Here is a 22,243-nt window from a genome sequence, read left to right on the forward strand (position 1 = left end):
CATAAGAAGCTTTGAAAATCCAGAAGTAGTTATCCAAGGAGAGCCCCAAGCGAGTCCATTTTTTGCTAACAACGTGGTCAGTTGAGTAAACTGTAGCCATGAAGGTACCCTGAAGAAATTCTTTGTAATCAAATGAAAAATTGGTATCCACCGGAACTTGCACAAAAGACGAGCTCGGTATGATGGTAAATGGGGTTTGAACGGTACTATACCACCTAATTACTGCACTGCGGTACTTAAGGAAAACGCAGTCGAACCCCTGTACCGAATTATTTTTTTTCAAAAAATTTCTGTTGGTCCCGGTACTTAGTGATTACTAAAACATTTTAAGAAATAGGCCTACCGGTATGATTTTCGGAAGTTCATTTTAATGAAACCTTAATGCCAATTATAGCGTTTGTTGTTGTTTTTTAATATAAAATGCAAGGAGTAATTTCACTAACGTTTTTACTTATAGTAGCCTTTATCGGAAAAAATTGCACTTGGAGCAGGGTCCGTTATATCCTATATTAATTACAGACCTATTTCTTCGAAACAGAATGACTATTTCTCCGTAAGTAGCACGCAACCCGTAAATAAAGAAAGGCGCTTAGGTTGGCTGTCGTTTTATGTTTTTAACGAAAAGCTTGGCAATATAGCTTCTGTGAAAGGTTTTTTCTATTTTTTTTTTTCGGCTATCCAACGTCTGAAAACTTACCACTTTGGTAAACGTAAAAAAATTAAAATGCGTCTAAAATCAACAGAGTTTACGGAAACAATGATAAAAACATTTACTTGCGGAACCGAAAGCGAAGTTTTTTTTCCAGATACCCAAATTCAACTTCAGGAAACGCCGAAATAGCCTTTGGTCAAACGCCAGGGGTCACCGAAGTGCGATAACTGAGCTTGTATGAACGGGAAGCCGGAAACGGTCACCGAATGCCTATTTTCTCAAGTTGTGTGGCTAAAAAGTGGTAAAACGAGTGCGATTTTCGAGCTACTTTAATCATTTTCCGGTAAAATAGTCATTCACTAAGTTTTAATAGGCGTATGTTTGGATGAAAGAAAAATTTAAGGCTCGAGCGATGAGAAATCAGGCCTAGAATTAAGTCTTATATAAGTGGTTCAATTTTTGCAAAACTTCAATGACTCAAGTCATTACAATTCTATTCTTTTGTATTTTAGTTGCATGACTTTTTATTTCATGGAAATTGTAACTTTCTTGCCCGCTTTTAAAGAAAAAAAAAATGTCTGGTGCAGAAATGCGCAATTAGGCTAGGCCGAGCCTAAATGACGGCATGGTTTGAGTATATAGTAAGGGTCTACTCTAGCATTTGACAGGGAGTCCGAAATTTTTTGTGCGTGTGCAGCTTTGTGATATGTGTTAGTCATTGAACGCTGGCGGGGCAGCTTCCGTTTCGATACCCAGTGGCGCCAAACCTTTGTGATGCCCTTGGGTAAGGCATTAACGCCTGGACTGCAAAGTATGCCAGTTTTCACTGACACCTTGGGATTTTTGGAGACACTGGTTTGCCGCGGTGTACGTGCGATGCCGTTATAAAAAAAATCGGGTATGCTCTTGCCATGCTCTGCAGTCTGGGTTAACTACGCTTGCTGCGGTTCAGTGGAGTGCTCTTATTGTCATTCCTTAGTATACCATTAGTTTATGATATAATATAATGTATTGTCAACATAAAACGTCAGATGACGTAAGGTAAGAACGGAACAGAAGAGTTATGAGAATCACGCTCCAGCACTGCTTACGTCGAATGACCTTGTCGGTCGGTCTCATGCTAACAGCTATATATGCTAACAGCTCATGCTATATGGCTGGCTATTAGTTTATGATATATTTTTTTTGTTAAGTCAGTCCGTCGTACAGTCAAGGGAGTTCACCTTCGCATTTATAGGAAGTGAAATGAATGGTGAAGTGAGGTGAAATGAGAAAACTTAAAAAAGGGAGGGATCGCCATTCCTTGTCTGACATAGTGGAAAGCATGGCAACTGCACCCTCAAGATTTATAAACACGGTGCTTGCTGCACCCGGACTTTTTACAATTAACTCTTAAAAATGAAGCCCACTGGCCCTGTGTTTTGCCTACAAGGCTACAAAATTCACCCAGAGCAGCTCGATTTTAAGATTGCTTTGAAAAAGGCCAACATTTTTAAAAACTCCATCTAATTTTTATATTGGTCTAATTTGCCTCCCTCAACAGTTGCCCAAAACGTTTAAATGCATAGAAGGCAAAGTTTTGCGGTTTTACGCCTCAAAAACTTCTCGAAATGAAATGTACTAGCTCTTTAGCCAAGTGGTTCGACCACTAGCCTTGCAGTAAATGTGGCTCATGTCCCATGTTTGATACCGAGTGGCGCTATACCCTTGTGCAAGGCATTAGCAGCACTTGTTCCTGTTCAGTGGACAGTTCTAAATTCGGGCAATACTATACAAAGAAGAGATGACTATTTCATCCGAAGTAGGTCAGGCAGCCCGTTGTGAAAGATTGGCAGTTAAGTTAGGAGAATGATTATGTAAAAAGTTTATTTTAGCTATTTAAGCTTTTATTGAAGTTATAGTTCTATGAGAAAGTGAACTTAGGTTAGGTTTAGGTTGCTATGATATAACATTTACGTTAGGTTAACAAAAAACTGTAAGAAATAGCTTCGAAGGCACAATTTTTTTCGGGTATATAGTGGCTGCCTAAAAAAAACAATAAAAAACTGTGGCAAGTTTGGTAACTAGGGCTCAATTATCGCTGGGTTTTAGTCGTGCAAAAACTTCCCTCATTTCAATAATAAAGTTAATATTGTGCCATATTACCATATACAACTCGATTAAACAGTGAAAAACTGATTATCAGCAATGGCAATGCTCGCTCAATTTGCTTGGTTGGAATTCTTAAGTACTCCCAACACTTATCAGAACGACATGCAGCCTGCCTTGTTTAAATTTCTCCTGTTCTTAACTATAGTATTTGATTTATAACACTAAACCTGGAGTTTTAATAGTATGAAAAAATCCAAAATTTATAGTCGATAAGGAGTCGCTAACACGAAAATATGATGAACGAAAAGGACTAAAAATGTAAAACCGCGTATGGCCCAAAAATTGGGTTTGTGATAAGGCATGGCTGAATGACCCCAACTTGCCTAAACACACTAATGATTGGGCTTGATGAACTGTGAACTGGACTGAAGAATCTATTATAATAGCGCTCATCCAATTTTCACGTGTTTATAATTAATATCATTGGTGACACAGATCAACGCTGTCTCGATAGAACGGGTGGTGTAATAGTCAGATTAGTATGTGTCAAAGAGTGCTTGGTCTTTCAGGTGTCAATGAACTTGAGCGGACATACTCGCTCCAGCACTTTAGACAGAAATGGGAGCTGGTATATAGGTCGGTAGTGGTGTACCTCATTAGAAGACAATTATTACGCCTTTAGTAACAACGTTTTTGTGCGTCCACACTTCTGCACTGTAAAAAGAAATAATACTCGGGGCCACCAGACTGCGGAGTATGGCCATTTTCAGTGGTATCTTGCGTGTGCTAAAAATGACAACTGTGGCCACACAAAAATGTTTAGTTCTAATTGAAATGTGCAGTGACACAGTAATGTACAGTCTCACTTACTCAATTTTTAAATGAAATGAAAATTAATTGCATAGAAATTCGATTCAAGTAAGCAACTGCAAAATTACTCGCCTAAAGTGTGCCATGGAAATTAACCGTAAGAGTTCACGGAAAACAATATTGAGTGTGCCTATGTCAAAAACATTTTTTCAAGCAAACTTTTAACCGGAGTATTTATTATTTTCTGTTGGACGCTGCTTATACTTTCGGGTCTGGTCATAGTGTATATACACCTATTCTGCCTATTTTTTTTTAGTTTTGTCCGCAACAGGTAGTGTTTTTAAAACAAACATGGTGAAATGTTTTGATGTTGCCAAAGCTAGGGATTCTGTACCAAATAATGAATTTTGACATTGAGGTAGGAAGTATCTCACTGTCTTCGTCGGACTCAAGCAAGCAGTTCACACACAGTTTTGGTGTTTTTTAGCACTACTGCACATAAAGATTGATTTTGTTGATACTGATGTTTATGTCAAACATTTTAAATAACGATAGTGACTGTCGCGAAAACTGCTAACTGAAAGATTTGTTGGATCTTTAACAAATTTATTTCTTAAAATGCCTGTAAAGGTTCAAGTCGCAATGTATACAAAGCTGTCTGAAATGACGTCACATGTGAGCATGATCTGGGGTAACAATAAATGTATTGCCGACGATAACAAAATATGAACACGCTTAACAGTTAAATACTCTTAGAACATCAAATGAGAGTTTTGCTTTATACGTCCAACCTATGATAAGCTTACACAGAAAGCACCGATGAAATGTTCATAACACAACTGTAACGCGACTAAAACTTGACAATGATTCCTCTTCGCTCGAGCCCCACTTTTCAAGCTATAGTATTGGTACAACTTCTTCAAATGAAGCATGCTGTAAACGACTTGCCCAAAAGCATTACAATGGAAGCAACTGCAAGCACACCCAGCGCTATAACCACTCAACTATCCAGCCGTTAATTATATATATTTCTATAGATATTTTGATGAATCAGGGTTTGTCATTAATTGAGTAATATTGTTATCTGTATTGTAAAACAGCATTTATGCTGTTATAAACCTGCAGAAATGCTTATGGGAAGAAGCTTGCAACGTTTTTCAAGTAAGCTAATCTCTTTATTTGACGGTAATTTTTTATAATTATCGTGTTTGCCGTTACTTTATGCTTATTTTGTTTTGCAGATGTTTTAAAATCTATGACACAGCGTAGAGGGATCAGTGAGTTTGCGAAACAAATGGGGTATAAGCCGAAACTTTCTGATGTACCTGTTGCCAGAATTCAGCACTGGAAGAACATCGGTTGTTTTGTTGGAGCTGGTATACTTTTTTACGATGTAAGTGTGGATTGACAAACAGGATAACTGAAAGTGATATTATTTAATTATGCTTTTAATAAATTTAATACCTTTAACAAAAATGCAACTTAACTTCTAAAAGCATGTAAACATGTTACTGGTTTGTTTAATATGGACCAATGCAAACACAAACTTAAATTGCTAAGTATGTTACTGTCTGTGCATAATATTTTGACTATCTTTAAGCAAAAATAAAATAGTAAAAACGTTTGTGAACATAGCTGCAGCAGCTGCACTGATCGAACTGTGAAGACAAGTCGAATACAGCATAATACATATTCCTAAAATATTGAAGTTTTTCGAGAAATTTTATGGTGTGTTGGGCTATTGGCAAAAACACTGTCCAGGACAAAATATATTTCACTGAATGCCATCTACTGAATATATGAACTATTAGATTATTATACAGAGATTATATCATATTATAGTTTAGAAAAGAATGTGGAATTGATAATATTTGGTATGCATATCCAGTACAGTGCTTCCTCGATTAAATTATCTGGTTGGTCCTAGTTGGGACGTTTTAAGAAATTTGAGTGGAAAGCAAAAAAGCAGAATTCATGTATTTCACAGATAAAACAATTCTTTTGCGTTACACAATACCTTTTGAATACGAAGCTATCTAAGAGTTTAAAAAAATGTATAGCTATAGCTGCAGTAGCCTTCACTGTTACTGAGTGTTTGTTTTGCAGTATTATTTCATCAGGTGGTTGAATAATAATCAAATGTCATACATACGAGGTACGGATAATCGAGGAAGCACTGTATTCACCAACATTCGTTAGTCAAAATGCTATTCATGTTTGCTCAAACTGGAATAATTTTTGTGACAGCACAATCCTAAAACACATTCCAGCAATGCTGTTATGGTTTAGCTCCACTTCATTGAAAACCTTTGTTATTAGATTATCACAGACCGGAAAGAACATTACGAGATGCTTATGGAAAACTATGATAAATCGAAGAAGTATTTCAAGCAGAGATTGACTTTGAGCATTACAGACAAACCAGACATGGACTTTTTGTTGGATCAAGTGTTTCCTCCGAACGTAGGAGAAGAAGATCATCCTGTCATTGTTACAACAGACTGAATTGTTTTATTGTAATTTGTCGGCGCTTGTTTAATACAAATCTATCTATCCCTTTTTTTAGAATTTAACTGTGCTGGTGTGAATTTTGCTAACAGGACTAAGACGTCACACAATCGCTTCTTGTATTCAGGCAGTTATTCCTGCTGTTGACTGAGTGTACCAGTAACCAAACACGAAAATTGAACGAGTGCAATCAACCAAGAGACAACAATAGTAATTTTGCTTCCATTTGCAACACTACGTTGGAAGAATTTCAATTGTGAAGGGCTCATGTGGCACATTTTATTACGAAAATAAGCTGGAATGTAGACATCAAAATCGGAAAAAAGGCAAATGCAACATTTTCATGACAAGTCTGTAAAGAGCTGACATTGTGGAAATTAGTAGAGGCTGGTCTTCTTCATTATTCTTAAAAATTCAGCTTCATTGATTTCACCATCCCCATCTCGATCTGCTTCATCAATCATTTCCTGAACAACAATAAAGTTAATAAATACTTAATGTGGGTTTAATGAATGCACTTCTACAAAACTTATCATTTCTCTTGTTCCTCAGTGTTGAGTTTACTGGAAATTGCTTAGCGCAAAACTGACACAAAACTCTAAAGAGCAACTGTGACAAAATTTTTACAGAACTATTTTTTACAAAATGATACATGCAATGAATTGAATAATACATTTCTACAACCAATTTTGCTCCAACTTTTATTATTAAGTTACAATCCGTGTTTAATTTTGGTCTTCGGTGACCCCTATTTTCCTCAACAAACTATAGATACGGGCATTTGAAACATTTAGTTTATGTCATTGTCCACTGTATTATGGTTTACAACAAGGAAATGTCCAAAATAAACTGCTTGAGAACAACAACAAAAACACTTGGCAAAGTAACATTAACAGAGCCGGTATCAGGTGCAATGAGCTTGTTTTTACAGGAGATGTTTCAATTGTATCACAATTGAATCTGTGCAGTGCAAAGGCGGTGGAGGGAACAGTGACTATTGACTAGAGAGTAATATCAGGAGCAATATAATGCTTTAATGGGAATATGCAAAATAAACACAATCGGTGATCTTGGAAAAATATATAATATAAGATGTAATAAAATAGATATATATAAATTTGCACTGCCAGTAAGATAAAATAAATATATGTCAACAGAAGATAAAGTGACTGGGAATCGATATAATGCATGCATGTTGTCATATTAAACAGATTCGATATTAAGCTGAATATCTGAAAGTTTGACAAAAATTTAATAATTGAAATTCAAGTTTGCACTTGAATCTTTTCATAGTGCAACCTGCCGATACCATATATCTACTATATTTCATATATGTACTGTATATTAAGACAACTGGTAAAGCACACTTTCCTCACTCATATTTAACGCAATAGCACTAGTTGCAACAAGACATTTACAATGTGAGCAGTTGCAAGAAATTTGCACTTAACATTTTATTTAACTGTTTAAAAAAGATAGGTCTTTTGTTTTGAGTACGGAAACAAGATTTTAAATTGAGCAATAGAAATTTCTCAAAAAATTGTTCCATGTGCAACTTATACTTAACTGGCTATCGGTTCGGGGGTGATGGGAGCTTCTACAATTTCATTGACTTCTAAGGTTTAACCGTTTTAAGTAGTATTTTGGAATGTATAGCATAGAAAAAACTCACAATTTTATAATAGTTTGTTTCCTCAGAATTCTATTTTAGAATTTGTAAAAGCTTAAGATTCAAGCTCCAAATCGGACACTCAAATATGCCATTAACTGGCTTAATTTTCATGTTTATAAATATGATATGTCTAATTTAACAATGAATAATATTGTGCTTGAAGTGTCAATGACAATGAGCTTGAAGTATCAAGTATATATGTAGTGCATGTCGCGTGTGCTGAAAAAGTGGGAAAATTATATTTGAATCGGAAGAAGTGTGGAAAATGGATTCAAATTTTTTTAAATTCAGTTTTCCCTGAACTCTACAGCAATGGGTCTTCTATAGCAGCTACTGGGATATAGCAGAGATCATGACACACACACTGTGGGTATGATGTATGTTTTTCAATTTTAATGAAGGGTTTAGTGAATGCATACGTATGAAACGTATGAGTGGTTTACTGCCACCAGCAATTTTACAACCACTGTTCTATAATGGCTACTAGGTATACAATAGTCCTACGATAGCAGCAAGTGGTCATGAAAAGTTGTTTGCTATGTCCAGCTGCAATGGTCTAGACCAGTGCTTCTCAAACCGGGCCACTTGGCTCACTAAAGGAGGAATTTTTAGTTCCGGGGAGGAAATTTGCTCCAGGGAGGAATTGGGGAGGAAAAACTGAAGACGAAAAAAACCTTAATTTTTTAACTCACACGCTTTTCTCCTCGATTTTCTTTATTAACTTCTAAACATGAGGCTCACGGTTCTCACTAACAATGAACAACGTTTTGTTTGTAAATTTGTTTGGTTATTTTGTAAGAGTGTTCTTTTGCAATTTTTAATTTTATTCCTGAGATAAATGGTCAAAAGACATCATCCAGGGACAATATTCAGGTAGTGTAAAATTTTGGCAATTATTTTTTGTGATTTTTTGAGGGGAGGAATTGACGGTGTTTGGGTTGTTAAGGGAGGAATCGGAAAAAAACTTTGAGAACCACTGGTCTAGACATTTCAAATTCAGTAAAATTTAACATACCTGTAACTCTTCATCTGTGAGATTTTCACCAAGCTCCTTAGCAACTCGTTTTAAATTTTTAAAAGATATCTTTCCTGTCTCATCATCATCAAATAATCGAAATGCTTTTAAAATCTCTTCTTTAGAATCCTTTTCACTCTGCAAGTGCAACAACATAAATTATTTTAAGTTGCTTGGTATCTGGAGTATGTGGCATATGGAGATGGACATGAGCGTGCTTGTTTTTTGCAAGTGATCGCAGCAGCGGTGCTATTAAGTCAAAATGCAGGATGCTTTTTTGTTTTCAGCTCGTTTGCTTGGCACAAGTTTGGCTTACTCCTAGCATCATACACTGCATACTACTTTCCATCTTTTAGTGCTGAAAAAAGTATCAATCTTACAAAAGTAGAAATTGTGCATAAGCACAATGAATAACTAATTATGCATCAAGTGCATGATACCAGAAAATTAATTTGAGTAGGACTTCCTGGGCATAGGATGATTCACTACCACATTTGCTATTAATCTGTTTCCGCTATTCCTGAAAATGTCAAACCTTTTAGAAGCAATGATGGTAACTTTTAATTAAAAATAAGGTTTGCATTGTAACAAACAAATACAAAAGGTTTTTAAGAATGTGTAGAACTAACAACATTAGCGTGTGTGCTCAAGCTCACTTCTCTTTCAGGAGTTTGAGTGAAAAGCAGCTCTTAATTTTTTATCGAAGAGCTTAAGTGCTGTTGTTTTCAAAAAAGCATCAAAGGCAATAGCTCAAATTCTGGAAATCTGCAACTGGACAATGTAAATTTTCTGAATTAAAAGCTAATTATATGCTGAAATGTAAAAAATTTTCATCCATAAGTATAAATTAGAAATGTTGCCTTTCATCGTAGGCCTATGTGGTTCGTGTCAGTATTCAAGACTAATGTTTAATTATAACTTAGTAACGCCTTGCATTGTTTTAGCTTCAACATACATGGTATATAACCTTGAATCAATAGATTTGCACAGCGTATTGTATCCCTTTGGTTGGAGTAAATTTATTTCCAAAAACTTATGAGGGAATAAATGGTAAGGTTAAGAATCCCTTCCTTAAGGTATGTTGTGTTGTACTGAAAATTAACTCAATGAGTGCAGCCAAGTTGAAATATTTTGCCGGTTATGACACAATATCTTACAACAACAAATTAACATGCCGACTGACAACAATGATTTTGTATTTAAAAGTCAGGCCCACACTGTAAACCAAGGGTTATCTCGTGTTTACTGTCTTGCCACTAAAGCTGAAACCACGAGTTTTCTCGTTTTTCACATGCACTGAAGCAATGCATGGCGTCTAGGACAAAAAGGGGGATAAAACCTGGTAACAAAAATAAAATTTTTAAGAAGAAATTTATTCAAAATTTAGGACACAAAAATGAGGTTAATATTTCCAAATAAGTATGTGAATCAGACTTTAGCAGTCAACATGTTAAGCAACAAAGCACTCCTCAACTACCGTCAATCGTTATATACCATTTTCTGCGTCATCATTGTGAGAAAATCATTGAAGTCAATAGCACCACTTCCGTCTTTGTCAACATCAGCAATCATCTTTTTAATTTCTTCTTTTCTTGGCTCAAATCCAAGTGCTCTCATGGCAACCTATAGCAAAATCAACTCTCTATTAATTGCAATACTTTACTTCAAGTTTTCCCCATGCTTTGCTAAGGCTGGTAAAAAGTAATGTGCAGCAAATGCAACATTACAGAAAGTAAATTTAAGAATTCTGATGCACTGTGCAGCTGAGTTTAAATCAAAAGTAGCAAATTAATTATTAATTACCCATAGCTACAACAACATAATCTTCAGATAGCACACATCTTAAGCACATTCATTGAATGCCAACGAACATCAAACATAATACAAAATATCCAAGGGTCACATCTTTTTCATTACATTAGTCTGGATTCTTTATAGATAAAGTCAACTTGGCAAATAAAAGCCTTAAAAATGTGGTTTTTGTGAGATATTTTTTCCTCACAATATAATTACATCAAGTCTTGTAACATTTTACTTTTCCCACCAAAAAGTGATAAATACGTGAATCCTGAAAACACAACCTTCAATTCTTTGACATCAATAGTTCCTGATCCATCGGCATCAAATAAGTCAAATGCTTCTCGAATTTCCTGCTTCTGTTCTTCTGTCAGTTCAGGTCGTGCCCCTCCTTTTCTTTTACCTGCAGCTCCTCCGACTGATTTCCGATAACCACTTGCCTAAACGAGACATCATGTTGGAGTAAAAACAGCAACTGATAGGTTTCTTAATAGCAAAGGAAATGTTGCAAAAGATTCTATTCGAATATGAGAAAAACATTTGATTTATAGCCCTAGATCTTTTGAATGAACGAACACACTGGTAGTGAAATAAATAAAAAATTATCTACAATATGTCAAGCTTTTGCATCCAAACTACAAGTAAAGATTGTGGAAAAAGCTTTGAATCAAAATAAAACAACTAAAACTCACCATAATGTTGAAAATATCTGATAAAATTAGGTAAAATAGTGGTCAGGTAACAGTAATTAAAGTTGCAGAAGTATTTACTTTCTTTTTGTCTGTAAACAGCAACAGTAAAAGGCACGTGTTATGTTTGTAATAGGAAAATGCTACAATGCTTGGTAAGATGAAATATCACCATTTAAATACACAAAATTATATGGCAAAGACAAATTGTGTTAACAGGGCAAACAACTTTTAAACATTGTTGAAAATCTAATAGTTACATTAGATTAGCGAGAGGGAGATAATTAGCAACATTTAGAAAACTTTAACTACTCAGTTCAGCAACCAGAGGGCAATGAGGTACCACTGCAGCCTGCATATATTTCAGTAAAAAGTCAGAAATATGAGGTGTCTGATGATGGAATACCCAGTAGCTGAACCACGAAAAACCCAATGCATCAGCAACGAGGGATGATTATTTTAGAACTTTGAATCTTTAAGAACCAAATCCAAAATTATTCGGTTCTAATGTATGGGAGTGGAGCCGATATTATTCTGATTATATGTATTACCCACATATTTTGACATAAAAACGATATTAAAAGTATTCTGCAAATTTGTCATATATTGATATTTTATACACATATACTAGTTCCATTGGTGTTTTATTGTACACTATTTACTTTTTATTTCATCTTATCGATACCTTTTACATTGTCATCCTATCTTTTAAATACCATTTAATTAATTATTGATTGTGTTATACTCTGATGAGAGACCTATATACAGCATACATAGTCCATAACATGTCAATCTCTGAATAAATATTATGATTAAATAATATATTATGATTATGATTAAATGATATTATGATCTGCTTTTACTTTGCTAATTGCAACAATTGGGTATAACAAGTTTGGTACTTTCTATTCTCCCCAAGTTAAACTATTTAAGGTTAATTTTAAGTTATATTTAAAAAAAATAAATCAAGCTTAGGTTGCTATGTTTTAAATTTCGTGTTAGCTTACCAAGCAAACAAGAAAAAATGACTGGAGAGAAAAGATTTTTTACGTTGAGTAATGTAAGCTTTAAGTACATTGTATTGTTATTTTCGTCGTTGCATTTCGAAAAAAAAAAACGAAAATGCTCCACATTTTAGCAAGATAAAAAACTAATAGGTCTGTGATTGACCAACGAAGCTAACTTAACTCTAGTTGGAAAAAATAAGAAATTTTCCACATAGTAACGATATAAAGAATCTAACAACATAAATTGTGCAACTTTAAAATCTCCTAGTACGCAGCTAGCAAATCTTTGTTTGTAGCTCGTGTAAATTGGTGCTTTGGTGAAAAACTGGGCATACTTACAGGTATGAGTGGAAAACACGACAACTGCAACCCAATGTCAACTTTAGGAGGTGCGATCGCTATCATAAGAGATATACACTTTTGCTCTTCCGTTTTGGAAAATCAGAGCACAACATATCATTTTTTTAGAAATCTCACATTTACCGCTGAAAAAAGGGCATACAGGCCTCACTGGAAAGTTTATATTATTGCCGGAGAAATTTTACGCCCCAACTTTCTGGTACCGAATTGCCATTTTACCGGTATTCTAAAGCTAAACCTAGATATCTGCCATTAGAGGTCCAGGTCATAGCCTAAGCCTTTGGCTACAATGCAGACATATGGTGAATTGGCCCACATTTGCTGGATAATCGCTATACGGTCAGACTGTGTTATTGTTTACATTATAATGTTGGGCCTATAGGTTAATTGCAAAGTGTGCTAAGTGCGCGGAGGATGAAAAATCCAGACTGCTTTGCGTGGTTTCTACAAAAATATATCCTTAAACGGTTGATAATTACCATATATAAACTATAGTTTTAAAATATAACTAGTTGATGCTTCTTAACCACTGACTAAAAAAGAAAAATCCTAACTAGGCCTACACAATTCTTTCGCAAAATAAATGAATAATAGAGACATAAGATGACATTCTTGGGTTAAGTTTATTTTTAATTTTTTAACACAAGCAGATGTGTTGAAAAATCACTTCTCAGTACACCCGATAAAGCAAGCTTATGCTTGCAAAAACTTGTGTTGAGAAATTAAAAATAAATTTAACCTAGGGTGTCATCTTATGGTCTAGTGTACAGGTGCACAACCACCGCATGTCTTTGTATACTAGACCCCAGCTGCTCAAATTGTGACGTCATCTGGTTGTGCATTTGTATAATAGACCCTTATCTTATATCTTGCTTTTTTAATGATTATACCGGGTTACCACGGTTCAGCCACCATCAAAAATAAATGAAGTTGCATAAACATGCTTTGTTTGAACGATTTGCGCCTATATGTGTGAAACAGCAAAATTTAAAATCTTGAGGTTAGGCCGTATAAGCTAGACTACACATAGGTAAGATCACAAACATTTTAAAATTATAGCCCGCACTACGTTTGTCAGTCTGTAGACCAGCGTTGCTGGAAGTATGGCAGCTGCACGTACAAGATTCATTAACATGTATGTATATGTATACATTTGGCGTATACGCCAAATTTTTATCTTTAATCCGATTTAAAATAAATAAACCAAGAATTTAGGCTTGAATGCACGTCTTCACGCCAAAATATGCGTCTTTGCAGCTACGATTTCTCGTCGAAAACTGCCGTAAGCCTAACCCATATTATATTTTCTTTCCAGAAAGAGTTACGGCATTATACAGAGTCAATACGTTGTCTAGGCTATATTTGTATAGTGATCCAGAACAGGTCATTTGTCCACATATCCTCCCAGATTTTAACGTTACATATGTATGCAACAACGCTACCTTACAGGCGAATAAAAAACACTCCTTTTTCTGTTTGAATCAAAAAAACTTTAAGCCGTTTAAGTTCCCATGTTACAAGATCAGACTTATTTCAAGCGGAAACAAACACAGCAGAACAGAAGAAAACGAGTCTAAGAAATGTAATAAAGATGGTCAGGCCAAGTTTACCCTAAAGTCTAAACTTAATTTTAACTTACACGAAAGCCGTTAAAAATCAAACCAAATCAAAAAATGATTACTTTGAAAATATTTAAATTTCACGATGTTTATATAATTAATCAGGCCTTGCATTTTTTTATCAAGATCATTCACCAAAAGACCTAATTAAGCCATTATCGTTAATTTAGCGAATTTACATAAAACCTGACCAATGAAATAATATGTGTACTATCTTATTCTAGAATTCCAGGGTTGCAACCACTAACCAAGTAATTTTTTCTGAATCGACTCGGTTTAAACTGTGACCTGAGTCAATTAAGTCAATGCCTTTAACTTAAAAATTATTCTGAGATCACACTATGTAGGCTATTGCATTAAATTCATCAGTAAAACGTTGCCGCTGTCTACAAATTAGTCTGGTTGATACTTTTTACAGAGAATTGTAATTGTTTAGAAAAATATCCGATTTTGTTATCTAAAATCCATCATGCCCTCACAATTGTTATAAACTAACTCGAGCCATTATGGACTTTGCCTCGATTCAAGTCAGGTCATAACAAAACGTGACTTGAGTCAAGTGAATGGCTCGAATCATTACAACACTGTCTAAAACCAAGAAATACATCATCCAAATTATAACAAAATTTGTGGTGAAACAATGTAACGAAAAGTTACAACGCTTAACACAGTTTGGTAAACCTGTTGTTGATTCTTTCATTCATTTTATTGGCACTGGGTAAAACCTGGACACGACGCAATCCGCGGATCGTCCATGGACGGTTGAAAATGGACGATTTTTGCGTAAGCGTCCATGGACGTTTTTACGCAAAACCGACGTTTTCCCTTAGTCGTCCATGGACGGTTGTTGAAATAGGGTTAAATCAGTTCTTTTTTAACAAAGCGTCCACGGGTGGTTTTTAGGATAAGTTTAAAGCAGTGTTTTCGAGATCGTCCATGGACGGTTGAAAATGGACGATTTTTGCGTAAGCGTCCGTCCATGGACGATTTTAGGAAAAGCTTAAATAGCGGATAGGGGAAAGCGTCCATGGACGATTTTAGGAAAAGCTTAAATAGCGGATAGGGGAAAGCGTCCATGTACGATTTTAGGAAAAGCTTAAATAGCGGATAGGGGAAAGCGTCCATGGACGATTTTAGGAAAAGCTTAAATAGCGGATAGGGGAAAGCGTCCATGGACGATTTTAGGAAAAGCTTAAATAGCGGATAGGGGAAAGCGTCCATGGACGGTTGTTGAAATAGGCTTAAACCAGTTCTTTTGCACCAAAGCGTCCATGGGTGGTTTTTAGGATAAGTTTAAAAAGTTTAAAGCAGTCCATGGATGGTTGAAAATGGACGATTTTTGCGTAAGCGTCCATGGACGCCTTTAGGATAAGCTGAAATAGCGGATATGATGAAACTGTCCATGGACAGTTATTGGTTTCGAGATCGTCCATGCCCCATGGACACTTAAGAATGGCCGATTTTTGCGTAAGCGTACATGGACGATTACAGGATAAGCTGAAATAACGGATATGAGGAAAGTGTCCATGGACAGTTATGGGATAGGCTAAATAGTGGATATGATGTAAGCGTCCAAGCATGAACAGTTTTGGGGTCATATGCTGAAATGATGGGACATGCAAAGAGTAGACCTCGGTGGGTTTAGGATAGACATAAAAGATAGCCTATATTTTGGAAGCTTGAGTGGTACAATCGGCTGGATAGGCGTAAATTATGGACAGCACCGGGTAAAAGCTTGACACGACACAATCCATAGATCGTCCATGGACGGTTGACAGTTTTCAGTAGCCTATAGGCCTAATCATTTCGTGGCATGACCAACTTTTTTAGTGACGGTAGTGTCCATGGACTGTTTTGGGATAGGCTTAAATAGTGGATATGATGTACCGGTAGTGTCCATGGACAGTTATGGGATAGGCTTAAATAGTGGATATGATGTACCGGTAGTGTCCATGGACTGTTTTGGGATAAGCTTAAATAGTGGATATGATGTACCGGTAGTCAGGTAGTGTCCATGGACTGTTTTGGGATAGGCTTAAATAGTGGATATGATGTACCGGTAGTGTCCATGGACTGTTTTGGGATAGGCTTAAATAGTGGATATGCTGTACCGGTAGTGTCCATGGACTGTTTTGGGATAGGCTTAAATAGTGGATATGATGTACCGGTAGTGTCCATGGACTGTTTTGGGATAAGCTTAAAAAGCGTCCTTGGACTGTTTTGAGATAGGCTTAAAAAGCGTCCGTGGACGATTTTAGGATAAGCTTAAATAGCGAATATGATGAAAGTGTCCATGGACAGCAGTTATGGGATAAGCTTAAATAGTGGATATGATGTAAGCGTCCAAGCATGGACAGTTTTGGGGTCATATGCAGAAAAGATGGGACATGCAAAGACGTCCATGGGTTTTGGGATAGACTGAAATGATGTATTTTGGATAAACGTCCATTTAAGGGTTTTGGGTTTAAAATTAAATGATGGATGTTGGAAAAACGTCCATGGACGGTTTTTGGGTTAGGAAGCTGGATAGGCGTAAATTATGGACAGCACCGGGTAAAAGCTGGACACGACACAATCCATGGACGGTTGAAAATTTTGAGTAATTATTTCGTGGCATGATCAACTTTTTTATTTATGTGTTTTTACTGTAAATTGTTGTTATTATTCTGATTTAGATATAACATTACTGATCTGAATATATATTATTCTGATTTGTTAGTGTAATTTAGATAATTTTTGTGCTAATGGCAAATGTTTTCGTGGCACTTGGGATAAATGGATGTTTCAGCATAGAAAACATGAAAGGCAACAAGACATTTTGAATTGTGGCCTACTTGCTTTAAAGGTATTTTTAGAAAGGATGAATTCAAATTTGTGAAGATTAAGTATATAATCACTATTATTATTAGTATATATTATTATCACTAATTCAAACTATTTGACATCACAATGTGTAATCTTGTATATTCCTAAAATCAAATTGGATTTTAATAAATTGTAAAAAATAGCTTTTCTATCAATAAGTGGCATATTGCAGGAAGCTCAAAGAATCCTTAATGAAAGTTCTTGCGAGAAACAGATTGATTTCGATACTGACAGCGAGTCCTGCAAAAAGTATCGCATGGACTTTGGCAATTTACTGCTTGATTCCACCGGTGAGAGGCTGTTTGGGTTTGAATTAGAACTGCAGTATTTGTAACATGTTATGACCTGGTTGTTGTTCAAGGTCGTTGAACTATACCACGTATATTTCCAGAAGAGCACTAAACCATACTTATGTACAAAGTTAAGGTAAAATAGATTTATATGAAAACGACCAACATTTTTAACCTGACTTTAAACAGATTAACTATTTTGTTCATTGTTGTATTTGTAGCTGGCACATTGTTGGTCTTGAATTTGTTAACTAAATATTTTTAAAAACTGTATACTTCTGTTATTTTGTTTCTGTTTTCACAACAAATGATTTTAATGTAAAAATGCAGATAGATTTGTTTCATTTTGCAGACTATGATGTATTGCTGAGCTTTTGCAATATATATGCCACAATCAAGGCCCATCTGAAGTTGACCAGCAAAAGACAGAATGGGTAAACCTTGCTCATCATATAATACATTAACTTGGCAGATTTAACCATCATTGCATACAGTTTAGTTGGTATTATAAGTTGCAACTATATTACCCGTGTAGTGAAACTATTTCGAACTTGGCAGCGGCAGATATCAGATTTTGGGGAAGTTTGTTTTCAGTTTTACTGTGGTCTAGGCCAAATTTTGAACTATTTACTTTTAGCTTGATACTTCAACACGACCATGATGATCTCTATCGCCGGTTCTTCGCATGACTTAAACCTGGCTCTGATTCCAAATCATTCAATCCCCTGTTTAGAAAGCTAGCCTTTGTGCAATTTTTTTTGTGACATATTTTTTATTGGTTTTTACATCATATTGCCCAAATTTCAAACTTTTTTCCAGTTTAAATAAACAGACCTAGCGTCGTTAATGCACTGCAACTGAGTATCAAACACAAGCCATGCACAAAGTTTGCTCATTTGTTTCAGATGTTACTCTATGTTTCTACATTCAGATAAATGTCTACGAGCACACAGGTCCAGCAGTGCATAGTTTTATTTTTGTATAATTCCTATTCTACAACCAAAAAACCATACATACATAAAAATTACTTAACTCAAACACAACTAGAAAATTTAAAATCACTTTTAAAATTCTAGGTGTTTTAATTTTGCACTCGTGGTTCCAAAATACTTTTTTCAAGGAATTACAGTCAGTCCCGGTACTCCGTACTTTTCGTGTGATTAGTTAAAATTTTAACAAGTATATGTTTAAAAAACACATGTTAATTACTCCTTAATAGCAATTGTAGCATCTGTTGATCTTTTTTAATCTAGAAGTGTCAAGCAAAATTGTGAACAAGTAACCTTTACCGCGGCAAATATTGCATTTACTGCATCATCTTTTACACGAAAAGTGCTGTCTGTCCACCTCTTTGCATAAGAGATCACTTCACAAGATTTAATTGTCTATATTGTTTTTTCAGATTGAATGCAGTCTTTGTTGTCGATGGGTTCATCAGAATTGTGTCCCAGTGATACAGCATATGTCGCAGGAATATTTTTGCAGCACCTGCAAAAAAGAATAAAAGGATTAATACAAATTTTTGTGTTTGACGCAGAAGTGAATATAATCAATTTTAAGCAATACATGAAGAAATGAAATCGAGATTAGGTGTTACGCTGCTCACAGTTATAGTAAAATATGTACAATTTAACACATTAAGCTTGAGTGATGATGAAAACAACTTGGTTAAAGTCTTCAATCACATAATTTAAAAAGTTTTTGGAATTGGACTTTATTCAGACCCAGATTGGAAAGTTTGCTGTTCTTGGGTGAGAAATCCCCTCTGCAACATTATGAAAGAATAGTCATTATATGCCCAATTAATTTTATTCCTCCCCCGCGTTCACATTCAAATATTGAGTGAGTTTTTACTGGATGGACGATGATGGTCACTTCTCTCCTGTCAACTCATCTTATAACAAAATTTGTCCATGGATGCTTTTTAAGCCCCTCCCAAAACAGTCCATGGACACTTTATCAAATCCACTATTTCAGCCTATGCCATAACTTTCCATGGACACTTTCCTCATATCCGCTATTTAAGCTTCTCCTGCAATCGTCCATGGACGCTGACACAAAAATCGTCCATTTTCAACCGTCCATGGACGATCCGCGGATTGCGTCGTGTCCAGGTTTTACCCAGTCCCGTTTTTTAAGCCTATCTCAAATCAGTCCATGGACACTACATCATATCCACTATTTAAGCTTATCCCATAACTGTCCATGGACACTTTCATCATATTCGCTATTTAAGCTTATCCTAGAATCGTCCATGGACGTTTTTTAAGCCTATCTCAAAACAGTCCATGGACACTACATCATATCCACTATTTAAGCCTATCCCATAATTGTCCATGGACACTTTCATCATATTCGCTATTTAAGCTTATCCTAAAATCGTCCATTGACGCTTTCCCCTATCCGCTATTTAAGCTTTTCCTAAAATTGTCCATGGACGCTTTCCTCTATCCGCTATTTAAGCTTTTCCTAAAATCGTCCATGGACGCTTTCCCCTATCCGCTATTTAAGCTTTTCCTAAAATCGTCCATGGACGCTTTCCCCTATCCGCTATTTAAGCTTTTCCTAAAATCGTCCATGGACGCTTTCCCCTATCCGCTATTTAAGCTTTTCCTAAAATCGTACATGGACGCTTTCCCCTATCCGCTATTTAAGCTTTTCCTAAAATCGTCCATGGACGCTTTCCCCTATCCGCTATTTAAGCTTTTCCTAAAATCGTCCATGGACGGACGCTTACGCAAAAATCGTCCATTTTCAACCGTCCATGGACGATCTCGAAAACACTGCTTTAAACTTATCCTAAAAACCACCCGTGGACGCTTTGTTAAAAAAGAACTGATTTAACCCTATTTCAACAACCGTCCATGGACGACTAAGGGAAAACGTCGGTTTTGCGTAAAAACGTCCATGGACGCTTACGCAAAAATCGTCCATTTTCAACCGTCCATGGACGATCCGCGGATTGCGTCGTGTCCAGGTTTTACCCAGTCCCCATTTTATTTTTCGTCTTCAGTGTGGGGGACGAAAAATTGTGCTGACACAGGTGGTCGCAAACATATTAGCAGTTATGATATTAATTTCCACAAATTAGAGGGCAAATATCGCAAGACCTCGAAGGCAAAAACGTGCACTAGGTCTACGTGTTAGTATGAGAATGTAAAAAAGTTATCAGCGTCAGCATTGACAGCAGATTATTGACAGCGTCGCCATTTAAACTTTGTTGAGCAAAATAGACACTTTCCGAGTTACTGTCTGGGTGGCAATATTTTTTTGATCGCCAAAACTTAACAATGGAAAATGTCGACCCACTTTGATTCTTTTTAAATTACAAACGTTCTGGCCATTGGATTGTAAAGATTTGGTTAGGTGAGTTGCATATGAATTCCTTTACGCGTTAAAGAAAATTTGAAAATATTTTGCCTAGTTTTGATTTTGCAGTGGATTGAATTTGAACAAAATCACGTTACGTGGTCAACGTAGCATGCGATGTAAAATACGTAAGAGTTTGCGTGCTATATGCGGTGCGTTTGAATGTAACATTTAGATTGGATTTACTTCTATTTGATTATTTTAAGCTTTGCTTGACATGCCAAACATAACTAGCCTGTGTAACGCGCCGCAGACTACACGCAAACTATTACGCATTTTATGTCGCATTCTTCCCTGACCACATACTTAGACGTCGTATCGGACAAGCCCAGTGCTAGGATTCAAACCACTGTAGAATAAGAACCTAAGCAAAATATTTTTGAATTTTTTATTTATCGCGTAAAGGAATTCATATTCAACTCACCTGAGCAAAATCTTTACAATCCAATGCCCAGAACGTTTGTAATTTAAAAAAGAATCAAGATGGGTCGACAATATTTTTGTTAAGTATAGGCGATTGAAACAATCCTGCCACCCAAAATATTGGCGGCAGTAACTCGGAAAGTGTCTATTTTGCACTTTTTGTCACTTGTCTTCAAAAATTTTGATCTAGTTTGTAGCTTTTCGATAAGATGCGTCTGTAGGTAGGTAGGGTCTAGTTATCTAGTTATTATAACTCATTGATTTGGTCATTAGATATGGAATAAAATGCAAGAGTGTTTGCAAGGCACATTTGGTAGAACCAAGGTTGATCAGTTATCACAGAGATGTTTGAACTGATTAGGGCTTAAATTACTGCATTTAAAATGAATTCTTTTTAGACGAATATCACAAAAAATGGCTAGCTGGCTGTTTGTTTCTAACTGCTTTATAGCGTTTAATACATATGTGTTTTGTGCATTTCCTAGGCATATGGAATTAACACGACATAGAAAATTATAATATAATAAATAAAATAATCGAATGGGGTTTCAGTGTATGAGGGCAGCCTCGAATTTCAAGGGCTTTAAAACCAGGTACCAGTAGGGAAAATGTACGCAATTACCTACACTAATAAAAAGATTTCTTTTAATTTATATTATTGTTTTAACTGAAACACATGGCATGTACTGAGTGCGAGTTGAATAAGAACATGCAGCATGCTTTGTGCATTTCAACATTTTGTGTTGTGAAACCTTGTGTTTTTATATGCTAAGTGAGTGTGTATGGCACCACATAGGTGGGTTTCATGGCCGTGCTAACATTCCATTGTTGTTGCACTACTGTAATTTACACATTGCACGTTTTAAACCTTCAGGGCTTTGTCGCCTTTTCCCATTCATTACTTGTTTGTGAGCGTACTTCTTGTTTGACCATTCTACAACAAGGTTAGCGCAATACTTTTCGCTCCCCACAGTCAATGGGAAAAAATAAACAATACAAATCGTTCCTGACTTGGGCTAACATTAATTTAGGTTTGGTACTATGTCAGCTCGATAGCTGAGTGGTTAAGAGTGTTG

General features: G+C 35.9%; 3 protein-coding genes and 1 long non-coding RNA gene across 4 annotated transcripts; 2 read left to right on the forward strand and 2 right to left on the reverse strand.

Annotated features, from left to right (window-relative positions):
* The first annotated feature begins 4,561 nt into the window (after positions 1-4,561).
* LOC143468960 (uncharacterized) lies at positions 4,562-6,113 on the forward strand. Its single transcript, XM_076966449.1, has 3 exons — positions 4,562-4,714; positions 4,795-4,946; positions 5,873-6,113. Exons 1-3 carry the CDS (start codon positions 4,681-4,683, stop codon positions 6,056-6,058), a joined length of 372 nt encoding a protein of 123 aa, XP_076822564.1. The 5' UTR covers positions 4,562-4,680; the 3' UTR covers positions 6,059-6,113.
* Positions 6,114-6,163: 50 nt separating this feature from the next.
* LOC143468959 (uncharacterized) lies at positions 6,164-12,604 on the reverse strand. Its single transcript, XM_076966448.1, has 6 exons — positions 12,581-12,604; positions 11,238-11,326; positions 10,830-10,985; positions 10,243-10,371; positions 8,749-8,886; positions 6,164-6,528 (listed from the first exon to the last, which is right to left on the reverse strand). The coding sequence occupies exons 2-6, from the start codon at positions 11,238-11,240 to the stop codon at positions 6,439-6,441; spliced, it is 516 nt and encodes a 171-aa protein (XP_076822563.1). The 5' UTR covers positions 11,241-11,326; positions 12,581-12,604; the 3' UTR covers positions 6,164-6,438.
* A 3,622-nt stretch (positions 12,605-16,226) lies between these two features.
* On the forward strand, positions 16,227-18,894 carry LOC143468961 (uncharacterized). Its single transcript, XM_076966450.1, has 4 exons — positions 16,227-17,065; positions 17,258-17,375; positions 17,728-17,809; positions 18,778-18,894. Exons 1-4 carry the CDS (start codon positions 17,000-17,002, stop codon positions 18,827-18,829), a joined length of 318 nt encoding a protein of 105 aa, XP_076822565.1. The 5' UTR covers positions 16,227-16,999; the 3' UTR covers positions 18,830-18,894.
* On the reverse strand, positions 18,332-20,362 carry LOC143468962 (uncharacterized). Its single transcript, XR_013119046.1, has 2 exons — positions 18,982-20,362; positions 18,332-18,863 (listed from the first exon to the last, which is right to left on the reverse strand). It is a non-coding gene; the product is annotated as an uncharacterized LOC143468962 (long non-coding RNA).
* Between the last annotated feature and the right edge of the window lie 1,881 nt (positions 20,363-22,243).

This window comes from Clavelina lepadiformis, chromosome 8, assembly GCF_947623445.1.
Source record: "Clavelina lepadiformis chromosome 8, kaClaLepa1.1, whole genome shotgun sequence".
Classification (NCBI taxonomy): domain Eukaryota; kingdom Metazoa; phylum Chordata; class Ascidiacea; order Aplousobranchia; family Clavelinidae; genus Clavelina; species Clavelina lepadiformis.

Bases quoted from the DNA above. Each gene is read 5' to 3' on its own strand.
- LOC143468961 (XM_076966450.1), top strand. From the start codon at position 17,000: ATGTTTCAGCATAGAAAACATGAAAGGCAACAAGACATTTTGAATTGT. The intron at 17,066-17,257 runs GTATTTTTAGAA...GGCATATTGCAG, and splicing joins GTGGCCTACTTGCTTTAAAG to GAAGCTCAAAGAATCCTTAA. The intron at 17,376-17,727 runs GTGAGAGGCTGT...TTCATTTTGCAG, and splicing joins TTTACTGCTTGATTCCACCG to ACTATGATGTATTGCTGAGC.
- LOC143468959 (XM_076966448.1), bottom strand. The intron at 10,372-10,829 runs GTTGTGTTTTCA...ATTTTGCTATAG, and splicing joins TTGATGTCAAAGAATTGAAG to GTTGCCATGAGAGCACTTGG. The intron at 6,529-8,748 runs GTATGTTAAATT...ATTGTTGTTCAG, and splicing joins TCACAGATGAAGAGTTACAG to GAAATGATTGATGAAGCAGA.
- LOC143468960 (XM_076966449.1), top strand. From the start codon at position 4,681: ATGCTTATGGGAAGAAGCTTGCAACGTTTTTCAA. The intron at 4,715-4,794 runs GTAAGCTAATCT...TTTGTTTTGCAG, and splicing joins AAGCTTGCAACGTTTTTCAA to ATGTTTTAAAATCTATGACA. The intron at 4,947-5,872 runs GTAAGTGTGGAT...CTTTGTTATTAG, and splicing joins CTGGTATACTTTTTTACGAT to ATTATCACAGACCGGAAAGA.